At 39.2% G+C, this 22,229-nt stretch overlaps 1 protein-coding gene across 1 annotated transcript; it reads right to left on the bottom strand.

The window, feature by feature from the left end:
• Positions 1-8: 8 nt before the first annotated feature.
• LOC120790691 (complement factor H-like) lies at positions 9-21,958 on the bottom strand. The gene is made up of 23 exons (XM_040128499.1): positions 21,502-21,958; positions 21,204-21,386; positions 20,740-20,845; positions 20,252-20,328; positions 19,911-20,093; positions 17,010-17,192; positions 16,676-16,870; positions 16,424-16,603; positions 14,166-14,330; positions 13,147-13,314; positions 12,167-12,334; positions 11,060-11,218; positions 9,831-10,019; positions 9,558-9,743; positions 7,420-7,608; positions 6,956-7,135; positions 6,596-6,701; positions 6,350-6,426; positions 5,292-5,483; positions 4,922-5,110; positions 3,902-4,087; positions 2,086-2,265; positions 9-1,141 (listed from the first exon to the last, which is right to left on the bottom strand). Exons 1-23 carry the CDS (start codon positions 21,569-21,571, stop codon positions 951-953), a joined length of 3,702 nt encoding a protein of 1,233 aa, XP_039984433.1. The 5' UTR covers positions 21,572-21,958; the 3' UTR covers positions 9-950.
• Between the last annotated feature and the right edge of the window lie 271 nt (positions 21,959-22,229).

Below are 22,229 nucleotides of genomic sequence, written 5' to 3'. Positions count from 1 at the left end.
TCGCCTTATGCTGATTACCAAAATGTAATTTGTGCATTAGTTCTTTTCTGTATATTTTCAAAACATATCTGCTAAAAAAGGAACAGGGCATCATTTCCCAAAAGCATCACAAGGTTAAGATGATTGTAAAAAGGCCATTTTATGAATCTTTTTAAGCTCAAGAGGTGTTTCCCAAAAGCATCGTAACTGATGAAACTCTTAGAAATGGATGCGACTTAGGAGCATCTTAGGAAGTTCCCGAGTCTGCTGAAGGAACCAAAAACAACACGTTTTGTTTAAGTTTTTATTGTTTTTGTTCATTTTAAATCTATACTTTTGTCACGAACATTGATGTTTTCTCTCAAGCGTCTGGAAAATGCCTGTTACTTATGGTGCGCACGCTACAGCAAGGATCCCCGAATGACGTTCACGCCAGATGACGTGCATAGTTAAGAAACTTCTAGGAACTGCCACTGCTTCATTTTAGGATTAATACAAATAAAGGTCTGCCTCCATAAGCGGGTAAATCAATCAAAGTTTACTTCCTTAAACTACTTCCACCCAGGAACGTTAATTAAAAAGGAATGCAAGCTGGAAGCTGTATTCTATTTACACAGCATTAAACTTAGTTTTCATACAGAACCATTCCAAGTATAAAGCATCTTTTTGTCATTCAGAACTCTTTGTTATGCACGTATCATAATATATAGCGGGACTTGCAGACAGTTAGCCGTGCTTACAGACGGCGAAATATGCAGTTATTGTATTTTTGTCTGCCTGGGAAGAGGAGTTTTCTCCAGAAAAGCTGACATGACCCTTCCTCTCAGCCCAGTAAAGAGCCAAGATGGGACACGTAGACTTTATTGTCATAATAAGTGTTCAGGCAGAGTGAGCATATTGTAAGTTTTTACTGGATCAATACATGACTGAATTAGTACACGACTCTCACATCCAGTTGACAAAATAAACCCCTACAGGCAAGTCGGCAGTACTATCACACCATCAATACACCTCTGACGCATTGCCACTGTGCCGAGACGTCTTCCTCTGGTACACGCGAACTCCATATAATCAAGATGGGTTGAATACAGCTTTTTTTCATAGGTATATCTGAATGCAATATTATTTTTGTTCATGACTTCAGTATCCACAGTGCAGGGTTCTGCAAAATATAACAGATACACAGCATTTTCTTAATGTCAGGATTGACCAGCACACTCCATATACTTATTGTTAGTCTTGTTTAAAAAAAACATATATTTTGTGCTTGAAAACTAAATACATCTACCCAGATGTAATCAGTAACATACTCTATTGCAATGCTCAACATTTAGAGCAAACGTTACCGGCCAGTAAACTTATTATTATTAAAGTTATTTTGCCTTCGTTTTATGACCTAAATAAGTGCAGACACTGCATTCTGCCTTTAAACAACACTCAGAGGAAAACACTGTATCTGCAAACAAAATCTGTTCTTTCACCTGTCCATTGGAACAGTTTTTTTTTAAAGAAAAAAAAAGATATTTCACAGCTACAGATTTACAGGTAGGAAAAAGTCAGTAAGTGAATTTAGCTTAAGCTAAGGCTAGCCATGGCTATCTCCCCCAGCTAGCTTTCACATGCTACGGCTGACCAGTTGCCCGTCTCTCCGTGACGATTGTACATCCTGTCTCGCAGAGATTTCATGTTTCGGTGACACGGTTATTTTTGTAATATAGAACAGATGTTGAAAAGTCAGCTTCCTGTCTTCACTCTAATTTCACCAAACATTCAGGTTAGTTAATGCATTTGGCTTTGTAGAGTGTTGTCTCTATTGTCGGCATAATTTCTTTTTTTTTTTTTTTTTTATTTTTTTATTCTTTAGTGCTTGTCTGCCTCTATGTTGTAATGTGCAATGACTGCACTTTGTCATGGCACTGTACACTTAATATGTTAACATTACTCTTCTTGTGTTCGCATGTAGCAGACATGCAAACGCTGGGAACCAAAATTAGTCCCGCCTATGCACACAGAAGGCAGAATTAAAAAATACAAATGTAAACAACTACATGCGAGACTGAAATCATTTTGTGCAACATGGAAAATGTAAAGTGGATTGAAACTTACTGAGGCATCTCATCTCTCCGGTCCAATCACCGTTGTTGCACGTTTTGAAGGGCCCACCCTGCATAGTGTAGTATTTCTGACAGACGTATTCAACCCGTTCATTATGCGCGTATCTGTACTTTTGAGTTTCCCTGGTGTCTCCATTGTCGAGAGGTGGCGGTCTCTCACAACCCGAAGGAGCTAAAAAAAAAAAAAAAATGTGAGCAAACACAGAGATTACAAGTTCAAGTGCTTTTGTCCTGCAACTATGACATTTTTACAGAGAGTAAGAGATCTTTGACTCCAATCTGCTGTTTAAAATATTTTGTGGCCATTGAAGTAAATCTGAATGTTAACAGCCACAAAAATAAATATAACTGAGTAATTTCCAGAAAACATCTTTTTCTTATAGAAGTCCGTATGTGCACATGTGGCTGTTGTGACTTTTTCTCACCACATTTACGCCTGGTATTCAATTTTGCTGTTTATCTGGGAATGTGATCCAGAACATGACACTTGATCACAGGGCTCTGCATACACACCAGGTATTGACAAGCCTTCTTTTTATCTTAATTCGGTCCGCATTGCGATGGGGTTCTCAGCAGCTGAACGACAGGGAAGCACACATGTCAACGAACGCGATGCATTTCACGTCCAGGGAAGCAAAGCTAACCTTATTGGCAATAGTGCTAGCTTGGCTACACAGTTGGTCACGTGACCCTCTTCTTGTATGTTGTAGTGGCCCCTTGAGATTCTCCCGATGTGATGCTGCTGTAAGGGCCGGTACTTGTATTTCCTTTGCACAGGAAAGGTTCATCTCTAGCTTTTTGCTCAACCCTGTCCCCTACACATTCCATTTACATAGTAATAATTTGTTTTCCTAATTATGTTGTGGTGAGAAGCATAATCGCTGTCTGAATTATGTTCACAGGGACAGACATTGTTTTTTGGTCGAATACAGACTTTGTTCACATACAGCACAGGACCACATAGGGTAGTTGTCAGGGTGGATGGTGAACGTAGCGGGACTTTGAAACCAGAGATCAAGATTCGTATCTTGGGTCCCCTGTGTTGTTAGGTTTCGGCAATAAAACAGTTTGGTTAAAGTTAGAGAAAGATCTTGGTTTCGGTTAAATTTCAAAACGGTAAACATGTAGTTTCTCGGGTTTCAAGTCCATGCGGACTTTCTCTGTTTCAAACGGCGATCTGTCCTTGACCTGAACGCTGCCGGTGCCTCAGCATAACCATAAAGAAAAGGTTATTAACGGTTTAGTTGCAAAGGGCAGATATTGCGTTGCGAAATTGGATAATTTGGTGGAAAACACATTGTGAACCAAACCACCTCCAGATGTGGTCTGGTCGATCTGATCGCATTCTGGTTTCTCAGTGTTCTGCGTGCACTGTCCTACATTTATTCTTATCCAGATAAAGGATCCAGATACAAAGTGCATGTTAACAGCAAGGGACAACGGGGTCTAAGTTACAGTCACAGGTTATGAAACCTCAAACACTCAGAAACACTAAGTATAACTATTATGATACTGGAAGAAAAAACTATCAGCACAAATGTAATATGTATCAAATTGGCATCTTTCTCACAAATAAGTGACTTCACAGACCAGAGATAACAGTTTCAGAATGAATTGTTCCACAGCAGGAATAAATTGCTACACAGACATTTGCAGTTTCAACACTCTGTAAAATGCAGGGTGAACAGAGCAAATCAAGGCGTCTGAGATGGCAATGCAGCGGCTCTTGTCCCATCATTTCTTTAAATAAGTAGCAGGAGGACAAAAAACAAAAAAACAGCACAAAAAAAAAAAAAAAATTGACATACCGCCACATGTCGGAAAGGGATGACTCCACTCTCCATTTTCCAAACACTCAACTTCTGCTTTCCCCTGAATAAAGTGACTTCGCAGGCGGCAAGAAAACCTTAACTTCTGTCCTGGTGTTAGTTGATTGCCTGGTGCATGTGTCCTGAGGTGTACGTTGTTTGGTACTCCTGTGACTTTGCATGTGTCTGTTTTGAAGAGGAGAGAATCTGTTTTTATCAACAGTTTTCTACAGTAAAAGCACTAGAAAATCGGACTCGAGTTTTTGGGTTTTTACCGAAAGTAATTTCAATGCTTATTTAGAGTAGAGGGGTGACATTATTTACCAAAGTTTCAATCTACGTGTTTCTTTTTATTAATTAGGCTGTAAGCACTATTTCATATCGACAGTGGATCACATGACTGCTTGAATGTGAAAAGGTTAATGGTGATGAACCCGCAGAGAATTATCACTGGACTCTGCTCCCCTCAGCTTGCGGTTCCGTCTCACATTTCTCAAGGTGTTGTTTTTGGCCGAAGCTGTTTTAAGGGGGGAAAAAAACAAACAAAAAAAACAAACCAAAAACAAACTCTAGCTAAATTGGCCAGGTTGCCAGAAACACCGCTACAAATGAATGCTAGAGTTGCTCCGTATCTGCTGCACGTGTAAACAGGCAGCTCTTCACTAAGGTGATTGCTATATCAGTTTAAGGGATGATAACTGTCAGTGCTGTTGTTCCCCAAGTGGCCAATAGTCAATAATAACAGGGTTAATTATTGGTTTATTTAAAGATTCTGGAATCTTTAAAATTCAACTTTAGCTTTGATAAGATGTCACGGTCTGGCTGAGTGAAATCTTAACATATTTAAATTTTGCTCCTCATCTAATTGTACTTAGATTTTACCGTCCTCTTTGAGTTGCACTGTGAATCTCACCGATATTCACGTTTTCCTAAATAGATGGGCGAAAAAAAAAAAGCCAATAAAAGCGAGTGGGGGAGCTCAATGGAAATGGTTTTACCCTCCAATGAAAGTGAACGTACCAATGCAAGTCGGAAAAGCGGCACTCCACTGCCCAGTTTGTAAACACTGAATTACTTCAGACCCTTCCAGTCTGTACTCATCGTTGCAGCGGAACCTTAATCTGTGGCCAGCCTTCACGTTTTCATTTCCTGGTACTAATCCATCTGCACTGAGATTAGGGTGCATCGTGCCAACCATACAAGTTATGTCTGAAAAGAATAACAGGTAGTATCAATTAAAAATTCCGTGGCGTTCAGTGGGAGAACCGTTTACGTCACCACTATAGTGTATGCAGTCATTAATGAGTATTGCAACATGCTCAAAAATGATTTTAAAAAAGTATCATACAAATATTGTGTAGAGTATTACTTGTCATCTTAAAAGATTTACCTTCACAAGAGGGGAATGGATTATCCCACTTTCCGTCTTTCCCACATGTCAGCAAGGAACTGCCATTCAGATATTTCCCAGGACCATCACAGCTGAATCTGAGGAAGCGGTCAGGAAGTATGGGCTCTTCATTTTCTGGTAAACCTTTCACTGTAATCTTGTCATCTACAAGTGGGGGGTCACAGCTCAAAGCTGAGTAAACACAGAACAGTCACTCAGGTCACTGAGGGGAGACGAAGCTGAGCGAGGCAATAATTCGATGTATAAATAAACTGCTTTTATCAGCCAAAATTCCCAAAGGGGGGTTTGAACAGAGAGCGCTGCCTCCCCACAGAGTCGCAGTGGGAGAGGTCCCTGGTTCCACAAGTGTTTTTCCTGCATCAATTTTTAGACATTTCCTCAGTGTTACTTAAATGTCGAAACACGTCTTTATCCTAGATAATGTAACAAACCTATAGGTTATGATGGCCAGTGTTAATCTTCTCAGCCTGGTGTGTGAGACACCATGCTTCGTCTGTCATTTTGGCATGTTGGAGAGGTCGAAAAGGCACGAACCACGATTGTAGCAGTTGGGAACAAAACACGGCACAGTGGTTGCTGAATTCATCCAAAATTGAACCAGAATTGAAAAGTTTATCGATTTAAACTACTGATCGTCTTAGCAGTTTTCACTACACCGTAATATTTTTAGCTTCCACACTCCATTAGCAACACACACAACGGTGATTGGATGTTTCTTTTCCGAAATGCAGCTTAGGAGTCATAGCTAACCAGGCTTATACCTTTCCCTTTTGAAAAGCAGTTGTAAATCCTTTCTACCAGTTATTCAACCAGGAGAATTCCTGTTACTTCCGGAACCGGGGGTGCCTAAAATAGCTCCTCCTACTTCACAACACTAGTAACTGAGATTCTGAAGAGTTGCCCTACGTTGTTCTCTTGTTGCATGTTTACATTCACAAAGACGCTTTGTTTGTGCAAAAAAAAGAAAAAAGAAAAAAAAAGACAGTAATTGATAGAACTTTGAACAAAATTGCTGCTCTGCTGTTGCTATGACTTACGATCACATACTGGCACATGATTGGTCCATCTGTCCAGCAAACAAGTACGGACGTCCTCTTTACTCACCATTTGATACCTGCAATGAACACTACGGTAAAGCCTTCCATTTTCAGAAGAAAAACACCTGATTACAACACAGTCAATCAGAAAAATCAAACTATATCTCTTGGTAGACTCACTCATGCATCACTATAAAATAATCATACTGGGTCCTAGTTTCCATAAATCATTATAGATCCACATACCCTTCATTACAAAAGTATTTGATAGTTGCTCCAAAAACAAAGTCGTCACCATGGATAATTTGATAATAGCCATTGGGAGTGTCATCAGGAAGTTGACATGGCCTTACTGAAAAGAAAGAGAGAAGATGATTTCTGTGTCGGATTTTAGGTGAAAGCACAAGCGACAGCGATGTGATTTTGCTTTGATAATAACGCTGTCGTGCACAGCAGCCATGTTACCGGTTTGTCGCTCAGGAGAGGCAGCTTTAAGTCTGCTCACTAGAAATCGTCGTCATCGGCATTACTGCAGTCCTGCTACAGGATCTACTATACCCTAGATGCAACGAAACGAAGAGCAGGGGAGAGAGCCGTCAAACTTACAGTAGCAGCTTCCCTGACGGACTGCCACCCAGCCTTCTCTTGAGCATGAATATGTGATGGTTGGACCTGATATGTAACCAGTTTCGCAAGCGAAATGTATCTGATCTCCTTCTTGGTACTCAGCTTTTTTGGTCTCTTCGGACACATGGCCGTTAGGAACATCCGGCAGCGTCGCACATGCTAGCAAACAGCAACATGGCAACATGGGTAAAGAAGAGGAAATTAGACGTCTTCTCAACGGTTGTGTACAATACATGCAGGTTTTCAGAGTCTAAACATGTATAAAGGAGAAGCTTTAGTTATGTGACTGGGCAGGAACACAGTTTTGAGAAAAATATACAATAATAAATCTAATATAGCAATACCGCAATACAAAATATACAATTTACATTAAAACTATGGACTGTATGCACTTAGCACAAGCTAAATGATAACACTTCAGTATTTTAAAAAGTCCATCTTACCGTTCTGTGATAAAGAAACTTTCACATGCCCCCACAGTTGGAGGAGCAGAAGTATTAAAGACAGTCGCATTTCGGCGAGCGGGTGTGCAGCAGCAAACAGGGTCCAACTGAGGCGAACTCCAATGACAAACTCTGTTTTCTGAGCAAAATTCCTGTGTGTTTGTCCCCAGTTCTCAGGGAGCAGCGGGGGTCACAACATGGACTGCCCAGTGGGACTGCGCAAGGCAGTCCCAACACAGCATGACGTGTGGTAAAGCACACAGGCACACACTGTTCAGGCAGGGTTTACTGAAAGCGCTTTTCTGAATAACAATCAGTTTATAGACCCTGCGTAATGTATTTCTTCGGTATCCTGTCAAACTAATTTATAAAATGCAGCGAGGGAGGCGACTCTTTGTCCGACCGACTGAGGCCGCTGGAAAAGAAAGCATAGCTCTCTGCGGGCTCAACATAAACTTGTTTAGGAGGAATTCATCAAAATTAATTTGAGGAACATTTATGATAAATGAAAAAAAAATTTGACCTGACAGGTCGGTCCAGGGAAGACTCAGTAAAAACGTCACATCAAACAAGTCTGTCACACACACAGCAGCATTAAGGCAAACATAAACCGTTTTGCTTGAACGTACCTCCACAATCCTGTGGCAACAGTGTTGATACTGCAGAGCAAAGTCCAATGTAAAAATCGTTCAGGGGAATAATCAGTCAGTGTAGGAATTTGATTCGCTTTTTTTTTTTTTTTTACTATAACGTTTATTAACACTTTATTGATTCATACTTTAAAACACATGGAATTGGCGACACTGCCGAGGAAATTTCAGATTTGAACTCCTTAAAAACACAAGTCACCGTCACTTGTTTCTCTTAATTTGAGGACACTGTGTTGAGCTGCACTCATCCCTAAACCCGCTACACGCTGAACCCCAATTCTGACCCTGAGCCACTTACCCTAAGCTTGGTTCAAATTTTGACCAAAAACCTAGAATGAACCCTAAGAACCCTAAAGAAAGAGTCCCTGCTCTGTCACTGGGTTACAGAGGGCAGATGAAAAAATTTAGCCCTACAGACCTTCTATTTATCAGTTGGCTTAACCATTCCGTTTTAAATTGCAGTTTACACTAAATTGTGTAGGTAAGGTAGTTAGGTCTAGCTGACAGAATTAAATGAACAACAACACTACTTTTGTGCTCATGAATCCTACAGTTCAAGGTACCAAACTGAAAGCTGTCAGAGGTCTGTAAATGTACCGTTTTAATTTTCCATTAATGCACTTCCCCTTCCCTGGGTTATAGAAATTTGCGAGATTATCCTGAAATTCAAACTTAACATAAACCAGTGTGCCGTCCTGTTGAGAGAGACCACTGACGCAGCATATTTTCTTCTAAAGTGGAATCTAGTTTTGAAAGGCTGACACCACTTTGGATTTTTTTTTAAAATTTGGTTTTGTGGATGTAAAAAAAGTTCTGCACCCCCCAAAAAAAAAAACCCATAAAAACCAAAAAACCCAAAAGGTCTGTATAGTGTAAATTTAGGCAATTACATATGTACTTTGGCTTTTCAAAACTTTTTATACCGGTCAGTGCCAACACACAGATAAATGCCCCTCCCGATAACTTTTGAAAACCCACATAAATAGGCCTGGATTTCAGAATAAAAACACTAAATAAAACCACCACACAAAGCCGGTTTAATGCTCACGGCGTTTATTCAATAGGCCAAAGCTTCATAATATCAGATCACTCTATCACACAAATGATTGTTAGATTCAGTCAGTCAGTGTTACCCCTTTCCAACAGTTACATGTATTGGTATCGTGTATTATATATCAAGATGACATCAGTATGAATAATGCACATGGAAAATGCAGTTTTCTTTTTTCCCTGTTCTGAACAAACAACCAAGGCAAAAAGAAAAAGCGGGACAAAACAAAAGCATAGAAAAGTACACTTTTGGGGCATTTTTACCGAGACTTCTATCGACCTGGTAGAACATCAGCATAACTGTCCAGAGCGGGAGCTGTAGGAGAAGATTTCTGTGTTCAGAATAGCATCTCAACATACAGAATCTTGGAGAAACTGGAGTCCTCTTAAAACTTGGTAAAAATAGCGACTTGGTGAAATGCGTTCAGATGTACGTACCTCTACAGTTAAAGTCCCTCTTCTCCCATTCCCCATTGTTGCATGTAGCTGTGGCCTCTCCCTCCATTGTGTAATTATCGCGGCAGAGATAAGTCACTTCGGAGCCAGACAAATATTCCCTCTGATATGAACCCACAACAACAGCATTCTCCACTTTAGGTGGGGGATGGCATGGTTTGACTATGGCTGAAAAACATGTGCAATATTAGGTTATACCCTGTAATCTCTTTATGAAGGCTTACATCTGGTAAAGTAGGACTGAAGATGACTCACGTGCACAGATTGTTTTGAGTGATTTTCCATTTGAATGCCATTTTCCCTGGAGACAAGTTAAGTGATCAAGCTCAGCGTTGTATCCTTCGTTACAAACAATCGCGAGGGTTTCCTCTTGTCTTAGGTTATCATGTTGATGTTTCACTTCTCCATTAGGAATCACAGGAAGTTCTCCACACTTGCTTTTCTCTAAAGTTGGTAACAAATATTATTATTTTTTTTTTTTTACATTTTTACTACCCAATAATGTTAAAATAAACAAAATTTCTCCATTCAAAATGATCCTGTATCAGGGCTGCCACTTTTTCAAAAAATGGTTTGAATAAAAACACACAATTCATTTAGCCAGTACCAAAAACACGCTGTGGCTGGGGTCACATCGGATGCTGCTTTGTATGAGGAATGGGGCAAAATACGTTTGCAGCCAATGTACAGCCGGTTTGTGATAGTGGGTGAGACTGAAGTCTCTGTTAAGAAATACTGATTGTTTACATCCTTGTTTGTACAACGGAATTGCAAAATACTGGCCCGAATGATGACATTTCCTCCAGGAAATTAGGTTTGAAAAAGGTGGGCTTGTCCTTTATTGGAGGACTAGACAATTATGTGTTCGCAACATCAGAACCATAGTTAAATAGACGCAGAACCAGTTTAGCACGGTCTTCTACAAAGACTTTTGGATTATGGGTTGTTTTGTAGCCTTAATCTTGCTAGGCTAGTAAGTATCTTCAGTCCGCATATAGTGAGTCTTTCAGAGTTTATCACCCCTAAAAGTGTTTCTTTGTTAAAGAAAAGTGTTGGTTAGCCCAATTTAACCAGTTTCTGAAGGCTTGTCTAACAATGCTGCCACATAGGAAATAAATTAATTCTCCTGATGTCTTTACTGCAGAAATGAACGAGGGAGAAAACCGTCAACCGTCTAATCAGGGTTGTCCTATATTCAGGCCAATATGGTGATACAAGCAGTAGAGAAAGAGGGACACTGCTACGATGCAGAGCGTGCGAGGACATTAGACAGCAAACAAACGTTAAGACTTTTACTGTACATTTTTCTTGTCTTACAGGTATTTTTATAGTCATTTTAATACAAGAAAATCTTGAATACTGATTCCAAAACCTCATTTGATCTTCCAAATAAAAATGTTGATATTCTGCATCGACAAGCCACTGTGGCCAATTTGCTTTATGCTGGTAAACAATAGATCTGTAAGGCATTAAATATTCATTACCGATGCATTTTTCAAGTCCAGTCCACGCGCTGCCATTACATTTGGCTACACTCCACCACCCTTTGGTGAAAAGCTTATAACCTTCATCACAGGTGTAGTACAGAGTGCCATTGTATGGGCCAACTGTAAATCCATGTAAAATTTCAACGCTTGGACATCCTGTATAAATAAAAAGAGAAAAAAGTTACATGCAGGTGGCATCCATCAAAAGATAGGAACAACACATTTGTAGCCATGCTAGTGGTATGGCTCGAGGGATGAAAGTGCCGGTCTGTTCATCCACCACTTTGTTGGAGACGCAAATATTTAAAAAATCACTGGATAGATTTCCATGTAATTTGACATTTGTGGTGCTCAGAAGATGAATCCTAATGACTTTGGTGTTTGCCACCAGCAGGTCAAAGTTTGCCCCCACTGTATGGGTTCACGCTGGATTTTGCACAGGCATTCACGGTCTGCAGTAGATGATGAATCCTACTGACTTCGGTGCTCCGCTGTCCTTTCATCCAGCGCCACCAGCGGCTTTGCGTATGCGGCCTCTAGTGACTTGGAGGGATTGGTATGAAATTTGGTACAAACATTCATGTCCTCCCCAGGATGATTTGTAACCACCGTGGTGGTCCCTTAACATTCAATCTTAGTGCCACCACGAGGTCAAAATTTCAGTGACTCCAACACTTTGGTTTTTGACTTCAAACCTGAAAGCTAACCACCTAACGACATTCCCATCAGCCTCAGCTGTACTTTGTGTACAGTGAATGCTGGCATTAGCCTTTAGCTCAAAGAACTGCTGCGCCAAGGTACAGCCTCACAACGCCACTGGCATGTCTGTAGACTCTCAGTCTTGTTAAAACAAAAGAGAAGACCGCACTCATCCTTTAATCTGTCTCGGTAGTAGGAAAAGAGCACAAAGTAGAAAATGTTCAATTGTCATCCTTTAAACTATAATTAAACTAATAATGAAATTTCAGTTTTACATCAGATAGTTAGATAGTTATTCTGTTTTATTTGCTATTACTATTGTTATTAAACCACAGAAAAAATAATCCCACTCCTTTAAACTGTATTTGCCATATTGTTGTAACTGTATGGGTTGTACGGTCTTACCTGTGCAGCTCTTAATCCCAGCCCAAACACCTTGTACGCAGGTAACAGTAAAAACCTTTTCTTCACTGTGTGTGCATCTATACTTGACTTTTTCACCGTGGCCGTAACTTTGCTTGTCATTGCTGGTAATGTATGCATCGCTGATGTAGGGTTTTATACACCGCCTCCCTGAAAGAAATTAATTGAAATTGTTAAGAGTAATTCAAAAGTAATACCGTGAAATATACTGTATATATTCACATATATATGCACTACACTGTGAAAAATAATTCGCACAGTTTGACGAGGGTGTAATTTTTTTCCTGCATCCCTTGAGTGGTTCTTTATCTACAGCATTTCAGAAAGGCATTGCCTTACAGGCGTTTATAAATTCAAATATTTTGAAACTATTTCGTATCGGAAGGATTGTCTTCAAGGAAGTAAAATACCTCCCCTCCTCCTCATCCTTCTCACCTCACATCCTGCAGTGCTCCAGAACGAGCACATTAATAAGGAGCATTCACCAATCCTCTGAAAATATAAACCTGTGCAACCTTTAAAAATGTAAAAGGCAAGGCTGCTTTTGCTAGACAAATAGTAAAGATGGAAATTAAGCATTAAACCTGTTGTCCCCCAGTATCAGCCTATGAATAAATCTGTTTTAATTTCTGCACGTTTAGAATAATAAAATAAGACGCATGCAAACCTCAAACCTCCACAACTTTTACTTCTACCACTATTCTTTAGCAAACCTTTTTTTCCCCCAAAAACACAGAGTCTTTGTGGTTTTTTACTCACGGTGATTCATTTCCTAATTACCGGAAGTAGCTGAGACTGTTTTATCATGTTTGGAATTCATTGGGAGTTATCAAGCACGACAGGTTTGGGCAAGCCAGTTAAAAGCATCTTTAATTGTGGGGTAGGCATGAAAAATAGAAGTTCACAGAGGGGTTCACACAGTATTTATCCTTTTAACTGTACAACATATTGTATTTTCTTACCTGTACATTTCCTAGACCCGATCCAGCCTTCTTGCTTGCAGGTCAGTGAAAAACGTCCCTGAAAACCACTCTTGCAGACATACTCAACCTGGTCATTATACTTGTACACTGACTGAACGTGTCCTTCGATGTCTGCATTATTGAAATATTGTACGTTGCATGTTATCTCTGGAAAAGAAAAAGATGTAGTGACTGGTGACTGGCAAGTGGAAGCTGCATTTGGTTTAGACAAAGGAGCTGATCAATCAGATTCTGATTTTTATTTAGTTATGCAAAATATTCAAAAATTTCACCTAAGTAAAAGAAGCAAGACCGCAACGTGAAAGCAATTATATATAACAGTCCTGCATATTACAAGTTTTACTTATGTAACATAAAACGTAAAATAAGCAAAATGTTCCAAAAGATCTAAAGTATTCGTTATGATAGGCCGTGCATTTGAAATAATTCCTTTGCCACTAATTATAATTCTAAATTCCACTGCACATCGGTTATACGTGCATTAGTCTTGAAACTATGCACACACCTTGTGTCAAATGGACGTACACAGGGGATTAAAGCCACAAAAAGCTTATTGTTTCCCTGTATCCATGATTTAATCAAAGTAGCCATGAAGGATCAGCATGTGTCATGGCTTTGAGCATTGGTGAGGCATGTTTTGGACATTACAGGCTGAAGGTTGAACATATATCTGTACTGCTGCCTTCAGACCACTGGTCTGATTTCATCAGCTCAAAGGGAAGGCTTTCTTATAGCGTAACATCACCTGTCAATGACAGATGAATCGCAGTAGTTATGGGTTTCATCCTTTTTTGTGCTTACATTCACTGTTTTCTCACTAAGTGATATAAAAGTCACCGTGTTTCTGCATTGAGTTGGAGTTAATGAGTTTGACAGTTTTTGCCAAGATTACATGCATGTATTTACAACCAGAAATAAACAGACAGAAAAAAACCCAAAACAGAAAACAACAAAACAAAACAAAAAAATGTGCCAAATGTTGTTCTCTATTTCCATACCTCTACATGGTGGATGGCTGCTCCAGCCATATTCCGTACAGGTTATATGAAACTTTCCTTCATAACCTTCGTTGCAGACATAATTGACATATTCATTGAGTCTGTATATCTGCTTCGGTTTAATAATGTCTGCATTGTGGATATCAAGTCTGTCGCATGTGATCGCTGAAAAAAGAAAAAAAAAAGAAAAAAACAAAATGCAGTCATCCGCTATTGTACACATTCACTGGGTTACTGTCAGCAGTATGATTAAGTGCTTCTTCAGTATGAAATAAGGAGGCTACATTTTCTTCACACTCGTTGGTACATGTATAAATATGACCTGCTGTATAGATACAGAAATGACTGTCGGCAATTTGGAAAGCAAGGGTTTGTAAGCACAGAAATCAAGAGATTTCGTGATTGATTTCGAGATAACGTGATTGAGAGTAGTAGGAGCATGGGTTCAGTTGGTCCACAGTCCAGCCACCTGAGATCCATATCGCACCCTGTCAGAGCTCAGCTCTGTCTCCGTCAGTATCACAGCACTGTCGACGCTCACAGCCTTGTCCTGACACATCTGCTTTCAGACAATGAATTCTTTCTTTTCTTTGACTTTGTGATGTAGCTGTGGCCATCGCATAGCAGCAGGTTTGATGTGTGTGTTTCCAGAGGAGCTCTGTGCAAGTTATGCACGGGGCACAGTCACAGTCACTCATTATTAGATCTTCTGATTTTATGGTAGCCTTATTAAACTAAATGCCTTTCTGCACAGCAAACAGGTAAGCTGTTTATACAGTGGAATTATTTGGAACAAAGTGGTTGTGCTCAGGATGAGTCAAGCACCGCTGAAGCTCTCGCCACATAGTTATTTTCAGCAAAAGTCCAAATATTGTGTCCTCTTGAGAATCACAATATTTTTTCCTGGCGTATTAAGTGGATAATAACAGGGAAAATCCGTTTTGCTGATTAGATGCAACAATATTTACAGTAGTGGTAGTGTTTTGTCAACCATAAATTTAAAGCAAAAAAAAAATTGTTTTCCACTCTCAGTGTGTTTGGATGTCTTTTGGGACTTCACAGTAAATAAAAAAGTAAATAAAATAAAATAAACATGAAAATGTTCTAGCCTCGTCATTACAGTGGAGGTGAATGGTACAGCATTAAAAAAATACGTTTAGAAAATTCAGCAGCAACCTCTCTTGACGGAAACAGTGCCATCGTTAGTCTGGACAATTTACATCCACAGAACACAATGTCACAGTGTCTAAAGTTTTCTTTGGAACTACTTTCTACTGAAGAAATATGAAATCTATCCAAAATGTGGTGTATGAGCTTCCCCCCAACCCCACCCACAAATTCCCCAATCTCATTGGACAAGGGCTCCCCCTCCTCACAAACCCCCATTTAACCCCTGAGGAGGTAGGAGCGGTAGAATTGCTACGAGATGTTAGGTTTCATTTCGCTCACTCACTCCCTTGCTCTCTTGTTCTTCCATTCTGTCTCGATAGATGTTGATAGACATTACAAGAAATTTCGTTCTGTAACCCTAATGTTTATTTTGATGGCTCCCAGAGCTTGTAAATTGTGTGAAAGATTACTTTAAAGTTGTAGCAGCCTTGAGAATTGTGCTCGACTGAGATGTTCATTCAGAGATATGCAGCACTGCGAACTCTGCCCAGATAGTTCTGGTCCATCGACTGCTCCTGCATCAAGGAGTGGCCTTTTTACAAACAGAAACTAATAGCTGAGAAATATAATTGAGACCCTGGTTCTTCCAGTGGAAACGTAACTAAAATTTCTCATTGAAAAAGATTTTTGAGTCCCTGGAGAAGTTTCTGCAGTGAAAAAAGGGTTGTTAGATGCTTGATAAACATGGTAATTGATTTGATGTCTTTTTCAATGTGATTACCAAAACTCATTTCTGTATTAATGTTGTGGAGTACCAGGCAATGTGATACATAATTTGCAGATTTCTTTTTTGGTCTCTAGTGTCTACAGGGCAGCATTACAAAGGCAAATAACTACCACTGCAGTGAACACTATAGACTGCGACCAGGACAGATAAAAGATATAATGAAGTGACTGTATATAGTGCAAAAACGACTTTTTGTTCCTGATTTTAGCGGCTCTTAGTTTCTGGGACTTTTTTGGTGGAAAACAGCCATTAGAGTAAAAAACATCGATCCTGACTGGACCAAAAGCTCCTTCCCCACTTTCATAAATATGCATAGAAAATGAACAATAATGACATTAAGACAAGGCTAACTTCACAGTACCTTCACAAAGTGGAAATGGCATCCAGCCATTTCTGGTGCATGTGGCAAAGGTGGCACCATCTTTCCTCCTGTAGCCTTGCCGACAGTTATAATTTAAAGTCTGACCCAATGTTACTGGTTGTTGCCAAGGAATATACCATCTATTTACAAATTGAGGTCGTTGAGTGGTGCACGTAACCTCTAGAATAACAAGAGAGCTTTGTTAATCTCAGGTAATCAAGATAAGATTGATGATCGAATGCAGTTTTATACCTTTGCACAATGGCCTCGTACTCCACTCTCCGTCCTCTTGACATGTTACTTCTGCTGAGGTGTCCTGGACATTAGAAATCCAGTATTTCGCTCCACATGATACTTTTAGTAGGTCACCAGGTGAAAACACATTTTTGAAATCAGGCTCATACGTTGTTCCGTCAGTGGGCGGCAGTATTATTTTACATCTTATTGCTGCATTTGTTGGGAAATTAAACATATTTTCTGTTAGTTTGTTGTAAAAAGACAACCATGAAATCCATACATACAGTACCAATTTTCACCTGTAAGGGTGATGTAACCAATATATTTGGATTACTGAGTTTATACTTACGTTCACAAGAAGGTGTGGGGCTCCAATCTGCGTGTGATCCTATTTTTGTGCATCTTGATTGTCTGCTCTCGCTAGGCTTATATTTTGGTGCACATACAAAATTCAGGAATTCGTGTTCGTTGTACTCTTGGATATTTCCAGGCACATAGCCATTTTCAATCACAGGTACTGTGCATTTTATCACTGTTGAAGAATAACACACAATTAACAGTAACCACTGATTAACCTGATTTGAAAGTGACCATGAGTTTGCAATGTCCCCAGTTTGAGAGCAGTTGGGGACCTTTATTGTTTGTTGTCATCTCTGCTCACTTTTTGCTTATGTCCTGTCACATCTCTATTGTTGACTATCAAAAAAAATCCCTGAAAAAAGTACCACTAGATAATTTTAAAGTGAATAGAGGAAGGGTAGACCTTGCATCAACAACAAACAGTAGCGATATCCAAATTGTTTGGGTAATTGTTGGTTTTATTTTAGTTCCACCTTTTATGATTACATTACATTTTTAGTACCGGATTTTCTGCTTATCCATACAAAAAACGATCTGTTTTATATTTATTAATTCATATTTGGGAGCTTGATTTTAAAGTCAGGATGGGGATTTTAAAGGGGTAGGTTAGGCATAAATATGTGCTAGTTCTATGTTTTGTCTGGCTAGGAATGTTTTTTTTTCTAAAAAATAATAATAAACTTTATTTATATAGCTACTTTCTTAACAAAGTTACACGGAGCTTGTACAAGTAAAACAAGAGCCAAGATTATCAAGTAAATGGGATCTGGAACTGAGAAGGCTGAACAGGAGAATCTCTGATTTATCTGCGTATAATTGGAGGAAGTTCTGAGACATCCACCAGTGTATGTCAGCTGGGCAGGCCTTAAGGAAAGCTAGACAACTGGAGTTGGTGGATTTGAATGTAACATACAGCTGCGTATCATCTGCATAACAATGAAATTGTTGCTTATGGATGACATGACCTAAGGTGAACATAGAGATTGAAAATAATAATGGGCCATGGATAGACCATTGTGGAACGCCACAAGTGAGATGGGCTAACAAAGAGGAGGCAGTTCGGAGAACAACGGAGAGGGTTCTATCTGAGATGTAGGAACGCAGAAGTTGGAGGGAGATGCAGCCAAGACCTACCCAGGATTCTAAATGCTTCAACAGTATGGTGTGGTCCACCGTGTCAAATGCTGCTCTTAAGTCTAGAAGGACCAGGATTGAGGAGTCACCAGCATCCATAGTCAGGAGTAGTTCATTGGTGTCCTCATCGGTACTATGGAGGGCTCTGAAACCAGACTGAAACTTTCGAATGGGCTATTGTTTTTCAAAGGGGCAAGGAGCTGTGCGGAGATCAGTTTTTCAAAAAATTTGGATAAAAAAGATAATTTTGAAATGGGTCTGTAAATAATGGGAAGATGGGGTTCAAGAACAGGTTTCTTTAGAAGGGGCTGGACAAAGGTATGTTTAAATTAGGAGGGATCAAACCCATAGACTATGGAGTTATTTATAATGGAGAAGATGATGGGACCAGCTGTTTGAAATACTTCCTTTAGGAGAGTTGCATGAATAGTGTTTATTTGGCAGGATGAGGATTTCATTTGAGGTATGGTTTTGGTGAGAACTGATAGAGTAGTGGATTCAAAACAAGGTAAAGCTGGAGCATTAGGTGGAAATGAAATATCAAGGGGAGTTATGGTGATAACTAAAATGATCAATTTAAACAGGGTCCTCGGGGTTGTTACTATTATTGTTGATGATTTCAGAGTAATACTTATTTTAACGTTCTTAACAGCCTGTTGAATTGCTTTAGACAAGTAAGGAAAACATGCAATTTATTTGCCTTCCATTTACGTTCCACTCTTCTACACTGTCTCTTGATGGATTGGGTATATTCATTGAGCAAAGGCTGAGCTTTATGTTTAGGCATTCTAATTTTAAAAGGTGTGATGGAGTCCAGGATAGACAGGCAGTTACTGTTAAAATTGTTGATCATGTCATCAATGGTAGGATACAGTTCAGAGGGACATGGGTGAGAAGCGACTACAGAGGGATCACGAAAAGCACTATTAGATCCCAGTTAAAAATATGGGATCTCATAGGAACAGATGGTTTAGGAAAAGGATGGGGAAGCGGTGCGTTAAAAAACACAGCTTTGTGGTCTAATACACAAACATCAATTAGGTCCACATTTTGGAGAGCTAGACCCAGCAAGAACACTAAATCAAGAGTGTGACCCATACTGGACTGGTCCCATTCACAAACTACGTAAAAATCAAATGACTCAATAAGACTAATAAAATCAGCAGAGGGAGAGTGGGAGGGGCAGCAAACATGAATATTAAAACCTCCAAGAAAAGGAAAAATATGAGAGAGAATAAGAAAATAAGAAAATTCCTCTTTATGTATTTAACTCTTCTTTTCAATTAAAAAAAAAAACGATGGGATCGGGGTCCGGGACCGGAAGTCCATGAAGATCATTCAAAGGGCCTTACAAGTTCTATTATCATTCATTCATTCATATCATCATTTTCATTTTATAACTGCATCTTTATTACTCTATTCGAATTTAGTTTTAGCTTAAATTTGACTACCAAGAAAAACATTTTGCTATTTGGGGCACACTGGACATATTGGGTCCAACATGCCCCAGTACCTTCTGAAAGGGAGCATTTCACATAATCCCTGATTGTCTGCTTTTAGTCCAAGTTCAACAAGCTGTGGTGCGATAGCAGCCCTCTAACTAGGTGGTCTCTAACTGATTTCTGTTGGTTATGGTGTAACCAGGTGGCCAGTAGGTGGTTAGTGGATTAATAGTGGCTGATGGTGTTTTATGCATGTATGTGTGTTTTTCTGTCTTCCCTTTTCCCTCTCTTTTCTTCCTTTCAGTCTGCTGTACCTTTGCACTTTGGAGCTTCATCACTCCAGTCTCCATTTTCATTACAATAGATCTGTGATGGCCCAAATAGGACTTCACTGCCGGACTTGCAGGTAAATTGAAGTACGTTGCCAAAAATTGCCTCCTCGGGGTCCCCAATCACTTGAACATTATTGTTCACATGAATCACAGGGCACTGTTGGGCTGGAAGGAAAGACGAGATAGAAAAATAAAAACTTTCTTATGTATTGATCTATATGCAGGGAAGCAATATATTTTTTTTTAATATTTCCAAAGGGATGGCGCCAAGGGATGAGCACAGAGTGACATTTCCAACTGTGTGTGAATATTTAAGCTCTTACCTTCACAGACAGGGAGGACACCATCCCAGCCTTCTGCCATGCAACGGCGGCGGTTGGTCCGACTGACCATTTGATAACTGAAACGAGTATAATATAAAAAACAAACAAAATGGATAATGGAAATGTCTAAAGTGAAGATAAATGATCTGGCCATCATGCAATAGAAGGTTTGTCTTCATTTCGAAGTTATTCATCTAATGTGTTTTGAACAGAAGCTAAGTGTGTATCTGTGTCGTTGAAAATGCGGATATTGCACAAACTCAATCCTCAGAACATTTGTCACCAATTTGAGAGAAAACAAATGAACAAAAATGGATCGTGGAAATGTATAAAGTGAAGACAGACAGATGACCTAAAGGTAAACAGGAGCCAAATTCAAATTGCTCAACTTGTTAAGCAGGGTAAACTACAGGGATACAGTATTATACTAAAAAGCACAAAAATATATAAGAAACAATACCAATATATGATTATGAATATTTCTTTACCCTTTGTGGCAGGTGTATATAACTTGTGATCCAAAGACAAAATCGTCTCCCTTCTCTAGTTGAAAATCTGAAAACTGTGCATCACCGGGATGACCACATGATCTTGCTTAAAACATATGAATGAGAAAATATTAGGAAATATATTGCAGTGAATTACATCAACCCAAACTCCAGTAATGAGACAAACGGTTCTTTCATTCAATAATAATACACTGTATTTTACTGAATACATTTGAAAATTAAATTGAATATAGTATATCATATAATATAAATTATATTATATTATATGATATAATATAAATTCAACAGTAATAACAATCAAATTTGGCCTGCTTCTGTATCATGCGCTCATCCAAACCAAAACATTGTGTACATTGAACAGAATATATACTGATACAGCATGACATGTTGCATGTTATGTACACTGGTGTTCAACACACATAATGGAAAATATGGTTACTTACGCTGACATTTAGAGCCTCTGGACTGCCAATTACCCTCGACACAGACCAGTTTGAAAAAGCCACTGAAACCAACATTGCAGCCCACTCTCACTTGTCTTCCACCAGAGTAGGTAGCATCCAGAGTAGTTGTGTCAAAGTTAGAATCATACAGGGGCCCATTTAAAAATTCTTCAAGTGTACAGTCTGTGAGATAACAATAAACGAAAATAAATGTCATTACTTTTCCGTGTTTAGCCCAACAATGAAACATCAAAGAATAAATGAAATAACACAAATTACATGAACTATGTGGTCTTACCTTGACTTTTCACTAAGGTCAGTGTATGCATCCACAAAAATAGGACCAAGCTTCGGATTATTATGTGCATTTTATCCTCGTTACCCTGGACCGCCAAAGAGAAGTAGAAAGGGGGACTGAAACACTATTACACACGAAAAGAGCTGTGGATTTCACAGGCCAAAAGAGATTGCTCAATGATTTACGCAAGTCTGTTCCAGCTCCAGATATAATCTCAGGCTCACAGGGAACAGAAAATAGAGGAAGTGACCACACACAAAACCTTATATAACACACTGGATCCTTAACAAAACCTTGAAAACTCTAGGATGTATTCCTTATATTATATCCCTATGCATATGAATAGGTTTTACATTGCAGAATAAGCTCAAGAGTCACAGAAAAGATTAAGCAAAATAACATAATTCGACAGGTTAATTTTGTGAAGCAATGCAATTTGTGTTTCGGTGGTTTCATGCTCCTGTGTAGTCAGGCTTTGCTTTATTTATCATTCAGTGACAAAAAGCAGTATTCCTGTAAAAGTTTATTTGTGTTTTTTCTTTCCTGGTAATCATTTGCAGCAATCAATTGAGCAAATAAAATATGCTGCATTTCAGCAAGTCAGCTCAGGCTCTTCTCACCTAAAGTAAATATGAAATTTTTTTTAAAAAAGGAATTCCATTTTGTCACTTCAAAACTAAATCAAAAAATGAGAAACTAAACGTTTCTTTTAGTCACTGTTTAGGCTA

This window comes from Xiphias gladius, chromosome 6, assembly GCF_016859285.1.
Source record: "Xiphias gladius isolate SHS-SW01 ecotype Sanya breed wild chromosome 6, ASM1685928v1, whole genome shotgun sequence".
Lineage (NCBI taxonomy): Eukaryota > Metazoa > Chordata > Actinopteri > Istiophoriformes > Xiphiidae > Xiphias > Xiphias gladius.
Note: the sequence above shows the minus strand (reverse complement) of the source record. Positions and strands in the feature narration are given on the sequence as shown.